Here is a 22,648-nt window from a genome sequence, read left to right as displayed (position 1 = left end):
TAGATCCACTGTATAGAAAAGCCAAGATATCTAAGCGGCTGAGCTCATTCAGACGCATTTGAACAAATCACTTCAGTTTCCCACGGCTTTCAGAGCAATCAAAACTTCATGGCAGCTTTAGATCAAGGGCGGAAGTATAGTATTTGGCCTCTATAAAACTCTGGTAATAGCCATCACTGTGCTAACAACGTGCGGCCAAGTGCATTCCGCAGAATTTAGCTCTGCCCCAGATATCAAGAGCTGGAAACATTTAGGAATAATGTAGATTAAGTGCTTCACCATGCAAGGAAAACTAGATTATTTGTGATCTTCTGAAAATTACAATCGGAAGATAAACACATAATTTAAGCTGTCACCATCCATTATGTAAATATGTCAATAAAGTAAAAGCTCTTATACCCTGCTGTTAAGTTCACTGCTTATCCATCACCTGCATAGACATTAGACCAACATGAAACATCTAGGTAAATGATTTACTTTGTGTTAACTAATATTAGAGTGTTCCAATATGCCTATGTTATTTAAAATTCATTTGACCAGCTTCGCATTAAGATGTGGGTTCTCCTCTGCGGCCAGTTATCTTGTCATTTACTTTCATTTCCCTTTATTTATAGTTTCTACATTTGAAATAAATACACAATTCCCCATATGCTTTCCTGGTTGTCACTGTCTGTTAGCTTCATGTGGTTGTGACTTGCAAAAGACCGGGCCCCTCGGTTCCACTTCTCATTCATACATACACATATAATATACAATCGACTCTTGTTACAACGGACCCTAATAATAAGACAATGCCCGTTTTATCCCAAGTCTGCAATATCCGAAATGCCTCCACTCCCAAAACTTTGGTACAACATTATTTCAAAGAGTGAATGACAAACGTCTAAAGTAAAAAACAAACGAAGAAAAAAGTCGTAGTTTCGCTTGAAAGGCAAAGCATCGATTGCGATAGCAAATTAGTAGACAGCTATGCGAAGTAAGGATAGTAGTTTTATCAGCCATATAAGGTTGTAAACATAGGCTAACTAACTAAATTAACAAGCACCGTGTCACGCACACACAGGTAAACATGAACACATCTCGCTCGATGACCGTGGAAAGTCGCTGTCAAAATGTTGGAGTGAGGGAGCGCGGCAGCAACAGAGAGCGAATTGACCTTCGTGCTGTCTCTCGCTTAAACGCGAACTAAACGTCGAAAGCACAGCACATACAAAGCTACCGGCACTGGGCGCACTTTGTTCACAATGCAGATCGCTTTGAAGATAAAGCCCGCACAGACGCACACTTTGTCCACATCGCAGATTGCTTTCCAAGATACGGTACCCGCGTGGCCGCGCCATTAACAGCAGCCACCAGAGTAGAACACCCCTCTCCCCCGCCCCGTGCTTCAGCGTGAAAGACAGCGCACTTCCACCCCACTTTCCTCCTTCGCTCGTGCGCACGATATTGAGCCGCAATCGTCGACTGACCCTCGCAAGTCAGTTGCCAGCCCGTGTCGACACAGCAAAAGTCCGTTTAATAAGCCTGATTTTGACAAAAATTGCTGCTAATTTCATCCGCTGTAGCCCATAATCCGTTGTAGCGTGGTCCATTAAAAGCGAACTTTGTTGCATTAATAAAATAGGTAAACTAAGGTTGAAATATGGTCTATTATAACCGAAAGTTTGTTGTATGTGGATCTGTTGTGACAAGTGTAGACTATATGTATTGCAATTTACCGGTCAGGAATCAGCATTACCATTCTAACATTCTGTCGCTAGATTTAGCAGCTTTCTACATATATGTATATACATATATCTAGTGAATGTTTCTTCAGATAATCCAGTTTTAAAAGCACACAAAAGGAATAATAAAGGAACTCAGTACGTTTTGGCTAATGAATGTTCATCCTCTCGCACTTCCGTAACATCAGGTGTACCACAGGGATCGGTACTGGGACCTCTGCCTTTCCTGATTTACATAAACGACCTTCCTAAATGCATTTCCCATTCATCTATCAGGCTTTTCGCAGATGACTGCGTCATTGATCGCAAACTAACTAACCACACTGATTCTGATAAGCTTCAATACGATCTTAGAAGCATATCCAACTGGTGCGATAAATGGCTCATGCGACTAAACGTTAATAAATGTAAAACAATGCATGTATCGGGCCGCACTAACACTGACAACACGTACAAATACCTAGGTGTTCATATTTCACGTAACTTATCATGGTATACGCACATCAAACACGTCACTAATAACGCTAACCGGGTTCTTGGATATTTGCATCTAAATTTCTCTGCTGCGTCTATGCCGAAAAAGCTTACCCTCTACAAAACATTAGTGCAACCAAAGCTAAAATATGCATCCACAGTATGGGATCCCTATCGAATCACACTAATAAACACACTAGGCACAGCATGTTTCATCTTATACTAACTATTCCCGTTACGCCAGCATTACTTCCATGAAAAACACACTTACTTTACCAGACCTTTCATTGCGCCGCAAATCTTTTAGACTGTGTCTTTTCCACAGGCAGTATCACCACAACCTACTATTAAAAGACCCTCTTATTACTCACCCTTTATACATTTCATCCCGTTTCAATCGCATGTTTAAAGTTGGTGTTCCATTTTTTAGAACAAAAATGTGTCATGGTTCTTTTATTCCTAAGACCAGCGCCGAATGGAACGACCTTCCTCCCTCCATCGCTGCCATTACTGACGTTGACAACTTCAAGACTGCTGTATCTTCTGCCGTTTTTTAAATACCTATTATTGTATAATTATGTACTGTTTTTTGTTTCACTTACCACTCCTTTCTGTAATGCTTTCGGGCCAGGAAAGTATTTGAAATAAATAAATAAATAAATGCATGAAATTGCGAAAAGCTTATTTTCCTCCGTTTCGGCCCGGGCTTTGGCCTTCACAACAGAACACTCTCTCCCCCCCTCTCTCTCTCTCTCTATATATATATATATATATATATATATATATATATATATATATATATATATATATATATATATATATATATATATATACATACATACAATAAACTTTCGTTATATCAAACTTTGACATCTTGAAATATCAGACAAGTTAAAATATTTTTTTTCTGGCTGCAGTTTCAACTTGTGTATTTTGCACCTCCTACCTAAAAAAATTTTGTTCCGGACTCTGGATATCTGGAAATCGCTAGCCAAGCCAGCTGAGCCAGGCAGTGTGCCGGGCTGCCCCGCTTATTCTTCCCCCTTCTTTCTATCTATCACTATTCCCACGTACTTGCTCAACTGCTCACTGCCTGTTTGTTGTGGCCTGACGCGGCAGTAGTAAGCTAGGAGTTCGTCTTTTTTTTTTTTTTTTCCCTCTCGTTAAGGACGTTGCCAGTGATATATCAATGTGGCCACTGTGCATTAATCGTCACCTTAGCCAGGATGATTGGCCCTTTTGAGCAGACACAATCAGCCCACATGCTGCACCCAAAAGAAGCCAGCATGCGAGCCCACAGCATTTCAGAGAGATTGCAGCTTGATAAACACGCTTGCTTTATGCTTGCTAGATGCTCAGGCACAAAGGCCACATCACTCGTGGGCATCTGTTAAAGGCATGACAACTGTACTCTTCCGTAGTTTCGGTTTTTGAAGTTAAACTGTCCAAAATTAATTACGATGCTAGCAGCGTCACCTTTTTGTGTCTTAAAATGGTTATGCTCGGATGAGCGACTTCAAAAATTGCATTAGGATCAATCGCCCTGACGCTCTGCCAAGCACGCTGTCTTGGCACAGCGCCAGTAATGCCGTTGACAGACGCTGACGTCTCTGATGCCAATGCACACGAAAGTGACCGAATTTATTACTAGTGGTATTTTGGAAAGGCTCCATATGGTGCATGTGTGGCCTGTGAAATTCTACTTTCATGATATCGCTTATTTCAAAACTATGCTTATGTTGAAATGTTTTCCAGTTCTTACAGCTTCCAGTTAAAGGGACACTAAAGGCAAATAATAAGTCGACGTGGACTGTTTAAATACCATTCCAGAAACCTCGCAACACTTGTTTCATGCCAAGAAAGGACTTAGTTTACAAGAAAATTGCATCTGAAGGGTCCGAATACCTTTTTTGAAATTCAAATTTCCCGCCACCCAACAGGGGGAATGGTGACGTTGCATATGCCATCACTGCCCTTTGCTGCCATCGGTGAGTAAAACGGTGCCCAACAAACGGCGGCACCGAGCCAAAAGTGCCAAGACAGAGCGGTAGATTCGCCATTGCAGCTGCTTTTTGGTCAAATGGCGTAGACAGTTCGAACATCCCGCGGCATAACATGGAAGTTCAATTCTCTGCTACTTGCAGTTTGTGCGAGTTTCGCGAGCCAGCAAAATCAGCGCAGCACTATGCGATAATGAAACTGCTGAAACGCGAAAGCATGGGCGGTGCAGAGTTGAGGGAAAACGAAACCTTTCGACCGCCCCCGTCGTTGTCAAGGGTAATTTCAATTAGTTCTTTTTTCTAAAAATGAAATAGGACTGGATAAGTAGCATTATATTTCGTCTTCTAATAGAATACAATGACGTTTTTTGCAAAGAGTGGTTGAGTACTGGCGACAGAATTTAACTGAGGAGTGCTTTCGTTATCAGGCAAGTACTTGAATTTCGCGAGGGAGTCTCTAATCATGTCCTGCATTTACCTCGGCTTCTCAATTATTAAGGCCCTGTTCGCAATAATATTGACACCTTAGAGATTCTGAAGCACTAATCTATCACTTTAGCTTGACTTAATATTTGCCTTTAGTGTCCCTTTAACAGGGATTTACTGTATCTATACTATTCATAGAGAGATAGAGAGAAAAAAGGGGGGGGGAGTTGCAAGCAAAGTTCTCGCCAGCTGAGTAACCACCTCAGCCTTCTATTTGGCTCAACAACTGGTCCAGGAGAGCTTGCGCAGCGGCACCAGCTGGTCTGTTGCTCAATGAGCGTTCGGGACAGCTTATGCACTGTTACCCTGCCAGCTGCTGTATGTGACACAGTGGACTGCTGAGTACTCACGAGCACAGCTCGACGTCTAAAAGCTGAGCACGCAGAGGTAGCAGTTCGTTAACTGTGCCGCAAAGCCACTGAGACCGAAGCTCTACATGGCCAGACAACCCCTGCTGTCCGACACAACCGTTCCACGACGTTCCAGACATGCCGGCCGCATGCTACCCTTTGTTACTTCTCGCCTTTCTGCCGCGTACTGTGAAGAACTGTCACATGTGTGTTTTGTTATGTCCATGTATGTTCAGTATGCCTTAAAGGAAGAGTCTATCATGTGTGCGTGCTGCCTCTAGCTTCTTCCTGTAGTGGTCCTGAACCCATTCATCACACGAGTGTAACTTATCACCTTTGTCTTTTCGGTGGCAGCGCTGCAACTCTAAGTTCTTTCACTCTCCACTAAACTGTGCATCCTACATTATCCCTGCAGCTCACATATCTCACCATGCTGGCTATGCACTACAAGTTACTCACCCACATGGCCTTACTAAAACTTTATCCACTTCATTTTTTTCCACAGAGCAGCCAAAGACTAGAATGGCCTTTAACATAACGTTGCTACTATATCACCTGCCAATCAAGCGTCACGCAAAGCGTGACAAGTGTGCACTTACACTGAATCATTGTGACAATCAGACCTTCTGTATAAACTGACCCCTTATTTAATACCACCACGAAGGTTTTTAACGAAATAAAAATGAATCAATGAATAGCGTTGCTTGTTCTTGCCTCCGAACATGCACAAATGCCACCTCTCTCAGTCTGTGTGGAGCACAAGACCTTGCAATAATTGCCCAGCACTTTTGCGCATCAGCACAGTGCTTTCTCATGTAACTCGTAAATGCAAATTGCTTCAGTGATATGGGTTAGAATTGCAATGATGGCAGTTGTGGAAAAAGTTTCCTTTTTCTTCATCCTATGGAGATGGTGGTGGGACAGCCTTATGATGGCAGAAATCATGTCGCTGATGAAAATGGTAGCCGTCAGTGTAGTGGAACAAATGGACAGGCAAGACAAAGTTTTGAGCACTTAATTGCTGTCACAGTAAAATTCATCGAAATGGCTGAGGACCCCATCAAATAAGAGATACAGGTAATTACTAATAAGCTTATCTTTCCCAGTTGTCTACAAAGTGAACCAGTCAGAATCATAGGCTGATTTGCCTTACAGCACAATTCAAATCGGTGTAATGTGCATTGGTGAAGCTAAGGGCAACAGATAATAAACACATATTTTTTTAATAATTCATTTTCAATGAAATATTTTTAAATAGTAGCTCTATTTGAAAGCACTTGGACGCACTGCCTGGAGGTTAGGCCCACAATAATGTTGTTTATGCACATACTTGCAATCAAGATATTTACTGGTCAGCACTCAAAAGAAAAGAAGCTAGAGTAAGGAAACAAGTCAGATAGTTGCCCTCAAAACTGTATTTGTTGACTTCGCTTGCTAAAACATACATAAAGCACAAACCTGCATCTATTATAGGCAGGACCAAGCAATGTGCGCAGACAATAGTCAACTTCTTGGTAGAGCTGGCAGGTTGGTGATGAACTTTGATGAATCTTGCCGAGGATCATAATATCTAAAATAAACAAAATAGTAGAGTTCTGACATCACATCATGGTTAATGACCCAGTAGTCCAACTGCAATTACCTAAAACAGAAGGATGGTGTCCAATACCACTCCACATCACAATCAACGTACAGGATTTACAATTATGTAAATCTTAGAACAAGTTATATCTCAGCTGAAAGGGCATTTAAAATGCCGCTAAACTACCATTTCAAAGGTTATATCATGAGAAGCCAACAAACACTGACACCAAAGACAACATAGGGAAAATTACTTGTGCTTAATAAATGGAATGAAGAAACGATAAATTAATGGAAATTAAAGTGGATGAAAAAACAACTTGCGCCGGCGGGAACCAAACCCACAACCTTCGCATTTCGCGTGCGATGCTCTACCAATTGAGCTACCGCGGCGCTGTTTCCCCATCCACTTTCTTGGGTATTTATGTGTACTAGTAGAACCCTGGGAGTGTTAGCCAGCGCCACCATTCACAGACCTTGGCGGTGGACGTGGAACGTCCTTTTTGCCGCAGGGGTCACGAGAACGTTATCTTTTTGGGTGAAGGCAACTGGTCAATAAACCCACTTATGCTACCTGAAGGCATCAATGTTGCCAGATTCGAGACCCTCGTTATGAACCCACAACATTCGCGAAATGCGAAGGTTGTGGGTTCGGTTCCCACCGGCGGCAAGTTGCTTTTTCATCCACTTTAATTTCCATTAATTTATCGTTTCTTCATTCCATTTATTAAGCACAAGTACTAGTTTTCCCTATGTAGTCCTTGGTGTCAGTGTTTGTTGGCTTCTCATGATATGACTAATAAAAATCGGGCCCCTCGGTTAACCGCCTTTCTTCTCGTTTATTACATAATGAGGGTCTCGAATCTGGCAACATTGATGCCTTCAGGTAGCATAAGTGGGTTTATTGACCAGTTGCCTTCACCCAAAAAGATCACGTCCTCGCGACGCCTGCGGCGAAAAGGACGTTCCACGTCCGCCGCCAAGGTCTGTGAGAGGTGGCGCTGGCTAACACTCCCAGGGTTCTACTAGTACACATAAATACCCAAGAAAGTGGATGGGGAAACAGTGCTGCGGTAGCTCAATTGGTAGAGCATCGCACGCGAAATGCGAAGGTTGTGGGTTCGGTTCCCACCGGCGGCAAGTTGTTTTTTCATCCACTTTAATTTCCATTAATTTATCGTTTCTTCATTCCATTTATTAAGCACAAGTAATTTTCCCTATGTTGTCCTTGGTGTCAGTGTTTGTTGGCTTCTCATGATATGACTAATAAAAATCAGGCCCCTCGGTTAACCCCTTTTCTTCTCGTTCATTTCAAAGCTTAGTTGCAAAGGGTGCTTGGCAAGTCATACAAATGGATTTCTTTTTAATGCAAAACTACAAGTAGCATTTTTTAAAAGCTATGGTGGCATTAAAGAGACACTAAAGGTAAAAACTGATAGCTTGAGCTAAATTGATAGATTATTGTTCTGAATAACAAATACAGTATTAGTTACTGAAACCACATATATAAATTTAGCTCAAGACTCTGATAATGTCACTATCTTGTACATGTCACGTAAATACACTTTTCTTCTCGTTTTTATCATCATGATGCCCAGCTTTGTCACTGTCTCTCGATTCCTGCGGTGAAGGCCCACCTTGCCCAGTCGTGATCGTATCAATACGGATTCTTAACGGTGACACCAAATAACAAGATTGCAGTTCCGTATATAATGCAGCATCTACCATAACTAAGTAATAAGGGAATGTATATGTTTTGAGAAAAATATTTTACCATATAGCATTTTACAGGCTGAATTTGCAGGCATTCATTTTCCACAAAATTTATGGACAGACACGGCACACCTCTGCATCCCAAGAGAAGCAGGCCCCTTCAAACCTACATACCGTATAAACCAGAATAAAAGTCAAGACATTTTCCTAAAACAGCGAGCTAAAGTCACCCCTCATCTTATGTAGCGGTCTTCATTACAATGTCAGTCATCATCCGGCAACCTACAGCATGCATGTTGGCGAATGCATAGCCAAAGTCGTATCCATATCGAAATGCGATTGCTGGTATTTTATTTTTTTCTAGTCACTATGACCTCTTGCGTGCAATCATCCGATCAAACTTGTGTGCGACTTTTTTTTTTTTTTTGAGTGAGTGATGAGTAGTGGCACACTACAGATTTCAGCGGCGTTCAAAATAAAAGTTGTGGCCTTTGCCAAAGTGAACAGCAAAATGGCCACTCAGCACCAGTTAGGCGTTTCTGAATCAAGCGTGCAATATTGGCAGGCAGAAAAACTTTCAGTGTGCAACCCATGTAAGACATCATTAGCTGTTTTATACAGAAGCCATGTGATGGGACCAAAGACGAAGCACTGTGGGAGGCGGCCAGCAACAAACAGTCATCTTCTGACACTTCTGCAAGTTCAGATGAATGAGACAAAAAGGCTGTGTTCGACTAATAGCATACAACTTGTTCCTGCTAGGCCTTAGTCCCTTTTCTTACTGCTTTAATGCTTCCTCTGTTTTTTACTGCTTCTTCACTTGTTCCAACTCTACAATTTTGAATATCACTTTTCACTCAAACTTGGACACTTCCAACCATTCAGCCTGATCTCAAGAACTTGATACTCTCCCATAATGGCATTTATTTATTCAGTCCTCTGTAACTTGGAAGAGTTAGCTAATTTCCTGACTTAAATCTGACCCTCTCGACTTCAATTGTGGCCTCCACAATTATACTGGTTAGTTCTCACAGCTTTCTTCTATCCTACCCTCGTCCTCCTGTTTTCAAAGCCTCATATTTGTTACCAAACAGCCTTAATCACTCTCCGTTTCCTCCCTCTACAGATAAAGTCAAACCTTGAACTATGATTATTGCACTTTACTCAACCTAATGCCTCTACATCTGGCACAATGTGAGGATTGGTACACAGTATAAAGCCTGTTTCATTTCTTGCTCCCCTGTTTGAACTTTTACCATGTTCACATCTGATTATTGCATCAGCATTTTGAAGCTCTCACAGCAGTCAAGGTCCTCAACACAGAAAACCTCTATGCCTCAACTAAATCTTTCAATTTTCAATTCAAGTTTACTAAATCTTTCATTCATGTGAGGAACGTTACTTGAAGACTTACTAAACATGGTTACAATAGTGTCGTATAGGCTTTTTAAATACTTAAACTGCACCTGTACCTAAAGACAAAATAGAAACGACATTTTCATTTAAAAAATTGAATGCTTACGGTCCGAGTCGGCATAGTCAAGGCAAAGCTCCTCATTGCGGAAGAACATGGACTGCAAAAGGTTCACCAAAATAAGCTTTTCCTCAGTTCTCATATGATAGCTGCTTTGTTGTCGTTGTATAGCCACCAGCTTCCTCAGGCGCCCTTAAAGAACAACAGCAGAAATATCACACAACCAGATTCTTAAAATGTTCAGCAGCCATTCTAAAGAAACCTTCTTCCCAATTTTTTTTTCTCTGCATCTTGAATACATTTATACTAACCCTGAGGTGTGCTCCTTACTGCACTGAAACTAGTTGCTATATGTACACGGCTTATCACAAGATTCTTCTATCTGTGTAATCGTTGCTTATGTCCAATGTATATGCCCTGCCATGGCACTGCCTCAGGACTATTATTAAATGTTGTTTGCTACTGCAGTAATTTCCATGCAAAAAAAGTTATGCAGATTCCCCAACATGTGGGATTAATTTTATGGGGAGCATTGCTAATGACTTACAGATGCTTTATATGCTTTAAGTTGTCCCCAACTGCATTTATTGCTTTCACTTGGTCTGTCTGTTATCTAACACTGAGGATATTGTTTAGAGGGCTTATTGTAGGGAGTGTATTACAGGAAGGTACAAGAGGTGTGCTATCAAACATAAGCATTCAGACTCAAGAGGCTGAAATATCTATTTTTAAGTTGTAAGAGCAGATGTTTATACCATAGCACCTAATTCCTGAAGACAACACAAACCATGACACAACTAAAGTGAAATGACAAAATAAGTCAAGGAGGCAACAGCACATGCAAAACTAAGCTTCAAACTACAATTCCACTCTGAATTCATAAAAGTAGTGAGAAGTGTGGCACTAACATAGAGAAGTGTGGCACTAACAGCGAAATGTCATAAACCTGTCAAAAGTGGCTAGAATACAATGCAAAAATTACATATTAGCGCATAAATAGCGCAACAGTGACTCAAAAAATGCATTTTCACCAACTAAAATGATCACACTACATGGGCGCTGCTCACAGGCTATGAGGATGAGTTCATCAGCAGATATGATGGGTAGAATGAATGGATGGACAGATTAGGAGCACCCATATTACTAGCATACACACCTTGACTTTTCTTTTCCAAGTACTTGGTTGTGGTCTCTCTTAACAACATTAGTAATGTATTATTTTTAATCACAAGAACTCACAAAGACGGCTCCCGCATAACTTGGTAGCCATGTTACCTATATTCATGAACATAAGGCTGTGTGATATGAAACATATCTGGTACAGCCGTCTCAAACATGCCATACAGCAGAATAGCTACTAATTCATATATGCAGTACTAGACAGTCCACACAAAAAAATGGTACTTGTAAAAAATATGCCCATTACCATATGTAGCAACGTTCTTGTTTATTCTTGTGAGTGAGCAAACTTATGACGGTGTTCAGCAAGAAAATGTGCAAAAGGTAGAAGTGGGAGGATCACAAAATTTTAAAAAATTACAAAATATAAAACACTATGCAGACAATTATGGCAATAGGCCAGCCCGTTGAGGAGAGGAGCTGAATTCACACCTGTTATTAGGTTACTTAATTAGAGGTTTTTGAAACGTTGTCTGCAGGCTGCTAGGGGTCCTTAAAAGAGTTCAGTGGTATTCAAGGACTGCTTTAGAGATTCATCACTGGTCAGCATCATATGTCATAAAAGTGAAAGAGATTGCTGACAAAGCTTCGTCAACAATCTATATGTATAAGGCTACATTTTCCCCATTAACCCATATAAAACTTAAATGTGAAAGAGGGTCCCTGTTGAAAAGGGGTGCAACTTGTACTACCATCAACTGAACTCATCCTCAAGCTGTTGTTTCTAGCATGCCACATCACTTCTATAATTGACAGCACACTACGGGTGACATTTCAAGCACATAATTAATAATTGTGGCAATTATAAATTTAACATGTTTTTGTTTTTATGGTAATAGCCTGATGTCTGTTTCTCAGTGTACGCTTTGCTTAGAAAAAGAAAATTTAGTATTTCACAGGAATCTTTGGAAGCCCTAAAACAAATCAAGAGGTCAGCTATAAGTTTGAGAACCCATGGCTCGTATTTCAAAAATCATTTACGCTAGAATGGTTCATAAGAGCAGATGCTAGCCAGTCGTGATGTCGGACATAATATTAGGAAAGGCAGTCGACTAATGACAAACAGCACAAGCGAAAACCTTAGTGAATTCAGACCCCTGTTCTTAACCAAACAACATGCTTTCCCTACAGCATTCTGCCACCACCTAAAGACTACCAAAACAAGCTTCGCCCACCTAGCACTTTGTCTACACAGCCTGCCTTTGAAACAGCCTGGCGTCCCATCTGCCGGCAGCACAGCCGAGTGAGAAAAGTTGCAGTGGCCATCCTTGTGTCATAGTCTGGGCAGTGGAGAAGGCCTGAGAGAACTTCAATCACCCCATAGTCCTTCATCCTTGTCACCATGGCAACATGGAAGGATGCTTCAAGAGAACATCAGCTTATTATGCTTCAGACAGTAACAATAAGTAACATGCAGAAAAATTACATGTGCACCACAGAATGGTCCTCATGCAACACTGCTTCTGATCTCATAACGTTTCCAGGATACTGAGCTCAGTCTTAGATACCAACATAAAAGCTAACATAAGGCATTAAGGGCAGGAGATAAGCCCAGCTTCTGGATGGAATTTTAATTAATAGTCTTGTTTTGTTGCTGCAAGCTGGAATAACTTGCAACAAAGTGCCCTTACAAAGGGCAGTTCAGATATTTTACGGCTTTTTCTGATGTTCTGTCAGTATTGAAAGGGTTAAATACAGATTAAACCAGTTATTTAAACAGGGTGTCCTAGCTAATGTTAGCCAAGTTGTTAAAAAAATCTAATGTACAGTTATAAGACCCTACAATGTTCAGTCAGTCCTCTTTCACAACCATGATAAATATTGAGCACTAATTACTTGGTTAATTAAAGAAGATTATTTATTCAGCTTTGTAATTTTTGAATTAAAGGCATGACTTCCCATGACATAAGAAAGCTGTCACTGCATCCTAAAACGTCTCATTGAGTCATTTTCAGTGAGACGCATCCTGTGTAATTATTTTTTTCTGCACTTTACTTGCAGTATGTGAAATATGAAAACTGCCGCGTGATTAAGTGCCTAAACGTGGCAACACCAGTTCCCCCAAAAGCGTTTTGAATTAGCTAACTTCACTCACTGCCTGACTTGGCAACTACCCGGTCATTGCGTAGACTCACGCCAAACACACCAAACACACAAAGCGAGCAATCAGTGGAGGCCAAGACCAATACCAACACCTTGCCACATCCAGGTAGTTGCCAAGTGAGGCAATGAGTGGAGTTAGTTCCTTCCAGAATTTCAGAAAAAAAAAAAGTACAGCTTAGACCACTTATAATGCAGCTCTTATAGTGTAGAACCAGCTATAGGGCGGCCTTTTCTGACTCCCATTTACCCTCCCACAGGACTGCATGTAGACACAAACCGCTTATAGTGCAGCCGTGCAATATGAACTACCGGTATACCGAAATAGCGCAGTTTCAATTTGTCGGCAAACATCAGGTGGATCTCCTCTAAGTGCCCTTTACTCGTTAGCCATTTAGACATAAATGACTAATTGTAACAGACGCCTGCAAATGTTCACGTTCCTTGAAAAGGTGGCTAAATTTGTGTCGCTTAATATCAAGCTGAACACAATTATGCTTTAAAAATGGTGTTTGTGCATTACAATCCCAAAAGTAGGTGTATACGAGTATCATATCACACAGATAGAAGCATATGCATTTAACGGCAAAAAAGTGCTGTCTATATCAGAGAATTCATAGACTGTATTAAGCGAAAAAGAATTAAACAGCACCTCTTACTGTCTGTGAAGGCTGGCTATAGCACTTCCAGATCAGACTTTCAAGAGAAGTGTGGAAATCTGCAAGCTTGCCATGTTCAGATGATCGAAGTGTAGCTGCAGGACGCCGTTTGTGGATAGGAGGTGACCTATTTACTTGTTCTTACCCTTTTGAACTCTGTACTTCTCACCAAATTTAAGTACTCACAGCTGCATCACCTGTCAGAACTTGTTTTGCCAAAAATGTAACTGGTTACATGTAATTAATAACCGAAAAAAGTAATTAACAGTGAGCATTAACAAGTAAACAAAGTATTCATAAATTATAATATTACCAGAAAAATGTAACCGATTCCAAGTAATTAACTACACATTATTCGTTACATACAAGTCTGGTAACATCAAACTGGTTTTAGGGCCACTGGCAATGCAGCGCACAAGCACATAATCATGCGGCCCTTTTCGTATTTTGTGCTGTCCGAGTAAAGAGTGGAAAAAATAATCCTGGAGGACATGGTGCAGTGAAAAGAACTGAACCAGATGTTTTAGGATGCAATAACAGCTTTCCTTGGAAGTCACGCCCTTAATTAAAAAAATTAGAAAGTGTATTATTTATTATTCTCTAATTAGCCAGATGGTTTAGCACACAAAAATTATCCTGGTAACAAAAGACTCATGAATGAACCCTGTAGGACTCAAACGTATATTGTACAAGTATTTTTTAACAGCTTGGCTAACGTTAGCTGGGACACACTGCTGACTGGCTGCATGGTGGCCCACACTTGAAGCCATCTGTTTATTTTATTCGCATAATTTTTTTTTTGCTTATAGAAAACATAGAACAGCTTTAAGTATTCAAATTTAGAAATAAAGGACAAAATTTATATCATGCTAATGGCGCTGCATATTGCCCGTACAGTACAGCCTACAGTGTGTCTTGTGTATGCTAAGGTTCCCTTCACTTACACAAGGTGTCTTGTGTCCCCCTAATTTTAAAACATCCAACTGCTGAAATCTCACATCTCACAGAACACTTGAACTAGATAAGGAATTTACAATACCTTTACTCCTCCTCATCCTTTCTTTCACTACAAGAACATAGACAGCACGCTAGAATTATGGACACAGTGGAATCTGCTAAGTACAGTGGAATCAACAAATCATCACTATGTGGCCATTACAAATGGAAAATAAAAAAAATTTTAATGGACAGTATTGTGGAGCATTAATAAATTGTATAAAGCTATTGTAGTACTTTGCAAGTCTGGAACAGAATTATCTTACTACACATGACTTCTGCCAGCTGTCGTTATAGTGCAATTAAAAGTATTCACTTTTTAAATACCTGTAAAAAAATTTTCTTTTTATTCAGGAAATGGCATTTTTCTACTGTCCATCAGGATAGTGAATTCTTTGCAGATTCGAAGTACATGTAACATGTGGGTAGTAAACTCACAAGTGCATGAAAATACCAAATAACAAAATAAAATATCAAACAAATACAAAAACTACCATTGTCACCGACGTCCGAGTTGCTGGACTTGTCCATTGCATTGAAAACACTGCCATCACTGTTAATTCTTTCATGCAGAAGCAAATCACCGGAGCTTGATGATTCAATCAACTGAAACCCACGCTTTTGCAATGAATACAGCAACAGGACTGCCTTTTTCTTCATTTTTTGCAAAAAGAAATGAAGAGAACAGTGAGAACAGGGGCAAAGGTCTCTCGAGAAGAGGTGAGACTGGTGATTCTGCCATATGTGCACAAGTTGGCCCACAATTTGAAGAAGGCTGCGAGCAGGCATGGTGTTCCGCTCGTCTTTTCAACCCCTAAGAAGCTGGGAGGCCTTTGCTCTTGGATAGGAAAAGGAAAGGAAAAAGAAAAAGAGGCTGCAGAACTAAACATGCGTGACCATTCATGAAATGTGCCGAAGGGGTAGTTTATGAAATTCCCCTCTCCTGCAGTCTTTCCTATATAGGACAAACCAACGCTGTGCAAATGAGCAGATCAGGCAACACGAACGAAATGTTGAGTAAATAAAGAGGGCCCAAATTTACTTAAGCGTATTAGAAACTGCCCCTCTCGATCTTGTGGGCCTTGCTTTTCTTACACGCAGATTCTTGCCAGAAGTAAAGATACGAAAGCCAGGGATATGATGGAAGCGTTCTATATCAGCAAGAAAGGTAGCTTGTGCGTTAGTGGAACTTCCATATGATTGCACAAGGCCGGGAAGAAGATTTTTAAGCGATCCTTATCATACCGCATTAGATGCTTGAATGTGTTTGTTGCACAAGCACTGACTGAGGGTATATATGTCCATGTTTTCTGTAAAATAAAGCAGTTGTGAGTGGCCCTCTGTCCCATGGTCCTCTCTTGTGTGCTGTGTGGTTGTTGGCACTTTAAAATAGTTATTATGAATTGTCACCAGCACTTAAAAGAGCACCCAAACAAATGGACAAGCCAGATTCGTCCTTGGCACCCTTTGCGAAAAAACATTGTAATGGAGTAAGACTAATGTGTTCATATGCATGGAAAGGGTTAAGACAACGAGTTATAAATATGCGATTAGCCACATACCTCAATACATCTTCAAAATTATTTGTATTAATAAATCAAAAGAAAATCTCAATTTTCCACTCTTTCTTTTTCTTGAAGATGAACAATCAGTGATCACAGTATCATTTTACCATGAATGTGTTAAAACAGATGCACGCAAATGAATAATTTCATAATACAAAGCTACCTAAATAATAGCGCAACAATGCCACTTTGCCCCCCCCCCCAAAAAAAGCAATGTCATCCTGTGTAGGATGAATGATACAGGAGGCATCATTTAATGGCTGATTACGGACACATGAAAGTACCTCTGTGCAGCAGCTCCGACTCACCTTCCTGGCCACTGTGGTCTGTCACAGTCTGAAAAGTCCTCACACATTCTCTCAAAAGTTTCAGGGATGGTACTGCATGCACACCTGCAAAGGCAATGACGTGGGTTGAACACAGGATTACAAAAACTCCGCTCCTATCTCAAGATAGGAATGGAGCCAAAAGTAATGCCACAATTTCATCAAGGAGCAACTGCAAGAACACGGCTTGATTGAATGTGCTAAATCTTGCTAGAATGTAGATGTTTTTTTTTTTTTTTTTTGCAAATAATTGATGCTGTAGTTAGGCATCCTCAATACTCGCATAGAGCCAAAACATTCACAGGAAATGCCGCATTATCCCATCTTTATAAGTTGGTGCATTGCAACTAGTCTGGCAACACTACCGTACACAATAAAGCCACGTTAGAATACCACCTACAGTTTCCACCTACACCTACAATTTCCGCTGCGACTAGTTACCTACCTAACAAATATATTTTCAGGGGCATAATCCCTTCAGACACCAATGAACTTTGTCCGGCAAAAATTTATTTTTATGATTCTTGCATCTTTCATGTGCTCTTATTTACATACTTTTTTTTCTTAATGTGTCTTCAATTACTATTACATGACTTTACTGTGTTTAACTATACTTTCAGTTATTTTTCATAATGTGCAGTAGGATATAATCTTCCTATATATGTGCATTTTATGTGCGCATACATATTTGCATTTTACACCATTTTTTCATTGCTCCCTGTTGCCAATGGTCGCACTCTAGGAAATCAGGTAACATCAAGCTACTCAGCCGTTTTCTTGTATAGTGTATACACATTACACAGAAAAAGTAATGTACTGTGTCTTCAGAATCACGTAAAGCGTGTAATACTGCAACTGATTAAGCTTCAGTGAGTTTTGTCAAGGTGACAGAATGTGGATTCCATGCAAGAACTCTCTCTTGTAATATCAGATATGAAAACATTTAACTATTTCATGTCTGGCAAACTTGTAAAGCACTTATCCTGCCATTTGAAAAATATTTCTGATTTAGAACATTAAAAAAATGATGAAAGAAGTGAACCTGCTACATGACAACATACTGACACCAGCACGCCTCATAATAAGCTCACCAGGCTTCAAGCCCTCACGTTCAGAATGGTTCAAACCAACACGTACCCCACATAGGACAGACTACATCACTGCATGCCTGACCTATACGCAACATCATATTGCGAAAATTGCCATAGCACACTAGATGTATATCACTTGCTCTAGCCATGTGGTCGGACCCATGCAAACGAGAATCAAGACTCCGCCAGGCTACAAGAAGCATTACGCAGCACGGACCTGGCGAAGCAGCTCTGGGCCGTCCAGCGAGCCCACGATGCGGCCAGGAAGTTGCAACTCCCGGTCCCAACGTGGGAGTAGCCCGCTCTATGGGACCTTGTGCCCCGTAGCTCACAGGACCTTTCAGTAAAGTTATTCCATCCATCCATCCAAGAGCAAACATCCAGCAGTCTACCTTGCAACTCATGTTACTAAAACACGTTACACATAGGTTAGTAAAACATTTTCTTGGATGAGTTGGTTCATAATGAAGAAGGATAAAAGAGCAGTGCCAGTCCTGTGTACCCGTCACGTCCACGTGTATTATAGATTACTGTTTTATAATTTACCCATATTTTCTGCACCGGTCCAAGCAGAAGTGTTTCAAGATGTATGCAACGTATGTGAAATATTATTTTGCTTAGTGCTTTTGCTTTCAATGCCCTATCTTAACGTGCGCAATTGTGCACACAATGCGGGAGTGGTAATCTATAGCCTAGCTAGACGTAAAGTTTGCCTTTGGTACACCATTTACAGTGGAAAATTACAGCACACTGGTGCTTGCTTGAAACCTAAAAAAGGTTGCACGTGTACAAAATTTACAAGCACATAAATATTCTTTATGTTCAATATAAGTAAAACAAAGTGATAATTGCAAGGGCCATCAATAATGACAGCAACAATACCAAACAACATCCAAGAACACATGCTTGAATCTTAGCTGGTGCAGGCCGGTGTGCAGAATTAATCTGGGGCACGACGAATGTGATTTTACCAAGTCCAATGCACATATTTCTGATCAAGTGACAGTAAGCAGAAACCGGCTTACCATTTGTTTGATCATTGTAAATGCCACTTGCTGTTCACAAGCTAGGGTCATTCAACTTTAAGCCATTTGGCTTTGTATCTATGCTTTCAGACTGCAAGAAATCAAATGCATCAAAAACCATACATACATGAAAAAATTTGGCTTACCTGGGAGGACACCCAGGCCAACTGCTGGTGGCAAGCATCTGAATGACGGCAACACATCAATCAGGCTGCTCCAACGAAGCTTGCAAAAATGACCTTCATCCATGGACCATACCACAGCCATGTCTTCAGTCACTTCGACAACAAGCATTCTCAGCAAACGATCACTGGATGCAAACAGGCCGACAATGTCCCCAACGTTTGGAGGATCTTCTCGAGGTGCGCTAGTCAAGTCTTGGTGAAACTCGGCCAGCAACAAGTTCAAGGTGTCTACACTTGCTTTGCCATTGGCACTACGGTAGACAATTAAACGCCGAGCATCTACACACCGAATCACATCTAAAGTCTTAAGGTCGGACACAGGGAACGGATTCACCTTACGCACAGCTTTGGGTTGGCCTATGAGCATACCTTGTGGTGGTTCCTGGTAACAGTCCTTGTCCCACATGCAAGAGCTACCACCAGGTATACGGGCACTTTGGAAACTGATAGTGTAAGTAAGTGGTCTAATACCCTTCACTGCCTTGCCAAGGATACATTTCCACAGCTCCTCACTCTGCTCATCTTCCAATATGCTTACTGTGCCCGCAAGCTTACGGTATGCCTGCGTTTCATAGAAGTTTGTCATTTTTATGTCAGTGACGGTGCAGATACTCGGTGGCCCAGGCGATTCGAGTTTACAGAGTTTCACCAAAAGTTTCATGAACTTGCCATTGTTCAGAGCTACACGACGACCTTGTGGATCCTTCCTGACCGCCTCCCGGATTCGGGCAAGAGTTCTTTGGGCTGACAGGCAAACAGTGCATATGTACACACCGGCTGTGCACTCGCGTTCCAAATGCAGTGTTGTGAAGTACTGGACAAACCGATTAGTCATATCGGCGACTGTTTCAAACTTCTGACGGGGCTGCTGCTGCTGCAAGAGGCTTTTCTTTTCGGCTTCGCGCGCTGTTTGGAGATCGCCGAGATCGTCAATAGAATGCGATGTTCGGCGACAATGCGCATTTGGTTCCAAGATCGGCTCTTTCGCGAACGACACATGCCTGCCATTACAGCTGCCAGACGACTGCTGCCAAGTTTCAGGCCTGCACTTATCCGATTCTTGGACGGATGAAGTTCCCGAGTTACATCTGGAGTTCGCATGCACAGGTGCACTCTGCATGCAACAGGTATCCGAGTGTGAACGTGGGGCTCTAAGGCCCTCCATGAAAAACACTAAGTGAAACGAATGAACCGAGCGTGTGCGCAACTAGCAGTGTCACGCAAAATGCTAGTACTCCCGGTCCCCGTCTTTTCAGCACGGAAACATGCGTAACTGCAGTAACCAATCGCACAAAAAGGGCGCAGAAAAACAATGCTGACAATTAAAGCCCCAGTTCCAAAAGTTCTACCAAAGTAAAATCACTAAAATTTCACGAATATCACGAATAAACTCACGTCGGGTGAAAATTAGTTACTCAGTGCGTGCCTCTGCCGCTCTCCCTGTTAGCACATTGCCCGTCATGCAAGCGTGCCAGCGCACCCGGCGTACAGTGACTGTACCCGGCGCGGTAGCGCAATAGCATGGCCACAGAACACCTTGGCATAGCTTCCGCTGATGCGCGCTTTGTTTGGCTTTGTCTCTAGTGTCTTTGATTATGTTCCCGCCGCTCCAGCCTTCCGACCACCTGACCTGCCCAACCTGCCTGCTTCATGTGGACAAAAAAGAAAGCGAAAGCAGGCGAAAGTATCTGTAACTTGTTATATTAAAAATCAGATATGCATTTCACTTTTAAAAAATCAACCTTAAAAAATCAACCTTAAAAAATAAATATGTTCATCAATTTTGAAACTTTTGAAAGCACCCTGAAATGAACCCGAGGAGGTCAGTATGCCTGCCCGCCCGCCGCGCGCGTGTTTTCAAGGTTTTCAAGCGCGTCCTCTGCATGGCGTCGCTGCTTTGTCACCCTCATGTAACCGCATCTATATGCCGCATGACCTAATATTACAGTAACATCGATGTTATATAGAATGGCGATGCAAGCCACAAAATGAGAACTGTCGAAGTGAACGGAGAAAAAATTCACCGACGATTACGATACTCCCTTATGCGAAATCTGAGCGTAGCTGTATGTGTGTTTTCATTTCGGAGCGAAGTGTGCCGCGACTGCCTCGCTAATCTGGAGATCGGATCGCGAGTAGATAGTACACTGTATCGCGAGAGTCAGCGCGTGGGTGATGCGTGGGTGCGATTTACAGCAGCCGCATCGGACAAATCTAGCTGACCAGACGACGCGCGCTACTCTGACGTTGTCTCGTAGCCATCGTCGCCGCACCCATCTCTCCACTTGTTCGTTCGCTTTAAAATGATGCACGGAAAAACTACAGAACCGGTTCAGACCAAGCAGGCGCTTAATAGGGTTTCATATAGTATGAAACTCTGTGGATATGTTTGTACTAGTGCAGCAACGTGAAACCTGTTTCGCGGCAAAACCGGGTATCCGGATATTCGATCCACCGGTTATTCGAGCTTGAAAACCGTATAGCCGGAGTAACCGGTTAGGCTACTTCTTATCCAGTTAATATTATTCGGATATTCGAATAACCGGATCTTTGTTTTCTTATGACGCTACTAATTTTACAGTGAAGCTGTTAGTGGGGCTTGAAAAGAAAGTCATTAGTCTAGATGTTCTCACGGATTTCTGAAAAAAAACTAGATCACTTACAAATATGTATTTTGACGAAATGTAGGGAATGCTAGGGGTGATAGGTACGTGAATGTTGAATAGTGTGTGTACTTAAGGGGTGATTGAAAATCGGTACCGTAAAATCCCAAGAGATGTCCCACCCCCAAAAGATAACCCACCCTTGCTTTGGCAAGATTTTCTAGTTTTATAATATAATATATGCTAGCTAGTTCCTGTAGGTACACTGAAAGTTAGTCCACCTCATATTTTCACATGATTTTCTCTCGATTTTGGGTGGGCTATCTCTTGGATATTACGGTAAACCCTCGTTTTTGGCCAGTCAATTAAGCTTTTAAAATTCATTTCCTTCGATGAGAATGTGGCCACTCTGTGGGTGACATACACCTAATTTTCAGGTTATATGTGTGCCTTTAAAATAGTTCATTGCTGAATACTCAACCTCTCTCAATTTTTATGTGTTATGCGTGAACTGTACTTAAATTTTCTTCTTTCCTTGCTGAACTATACTCTAGGTGTTTATATTTCATTTTAGTACTAGGAAGCACATCACAGTAACCGTTTAATATGTGTAAGCTAAACATAGGCTTTGTAGAAAGTTAGTTAAGTACCCAGAGTGCTAAAACAACTTCACCGCCAACTTCAAGTTCGGTGAACATAGGTGCATGTGTTACGTGCATGTGTGGCGAAACCTTCACGTTCCTGCCTTAAATAGAATTGTTGCAAATAACTATTGACCCCTCGTTTTGACAACGATGCACTCGATAGGAAAACATGGGGTGTGGTCCAATCCCGGTGGTACACTCTAAAAACAGTCGCACCCTTTGGGCTGTATATTTGCCACGCAACAATTAATAATCGTCATATCTCTCTCTTTTGCGTTTCCTTTCTTGAAAATGCTGCGCTCGTTACTTTCCTGTTGAGAATGCTCTGACATGCTAATAATGTGCATGCCGTTTGCGACTTGGAAGTACCGGGCTAGTAGCGGTAAAGAAAGGAAATGCGGGCAAGACAAATGATGATTACTGTTGTGTGGCAAATATACACCCCAAAGGGTGCAACAGTTTTTAGAGTGTAG

General features: G+C 41.5%; 1 protein-coding gene across 1 annotated transcript in view; it reads right to left on the bottom strand.

The window, feature by feature from the left end:
• The window catches only part of LOC126547140 (uncharacterized), a 56,717-nt gene extending 36,048 nt beyond the window's left edge, over positions 1-20,669 (bottom strand). The window contains exons 1-5 of the mRNA XM_050195017.3: positions 18,890-20,669; positions 16,610-16,693; positions 12,157-12,342; positions 9,851-9,994; positions 6,493-6,604 (exon numbers count right to left, since the gene is read on the bottom strand). Coding sequence (XP_050050974.1) covers positions 6,493-6,604; positions 9,851-9,994; positions 12,157-12,342; positions 16,610-16,693; positions 18,890-20,093 — 1,730 coding nt within the window. The 5' untranslated portion in view covers positions 20,094-20,669. The remainder of the gene's footprint in view (positions 1-6,492; positions 6,605-9,850; positions 9,995-12,156; positions 12,343-16,609; positions 16,694-18,889) is intronic.
• Positions 20,670-22,648: the final 1,979 nt, after the last annotated feature.

This window comes from Dermacentor andersoni, chromosome 1 (assembly GCF_023375885.2).
Source record: "Dermacentor andersoni chromosome 1, qqDerAnde1_hic_scaffold, whole genome shotgun sequence".
In the NCBI taxonomy this organism is placed as follows: Eukaryota; Metazoa; Arthropoda; class Arachnida; order Ixodida; family Ixodidae; genus Dermacentor; species Dermacentor andersoni.
Note: the sequence above shows the minus strand (reverse complement) of the source record. Positions and strands in the feature narration are given on the sequence as shown.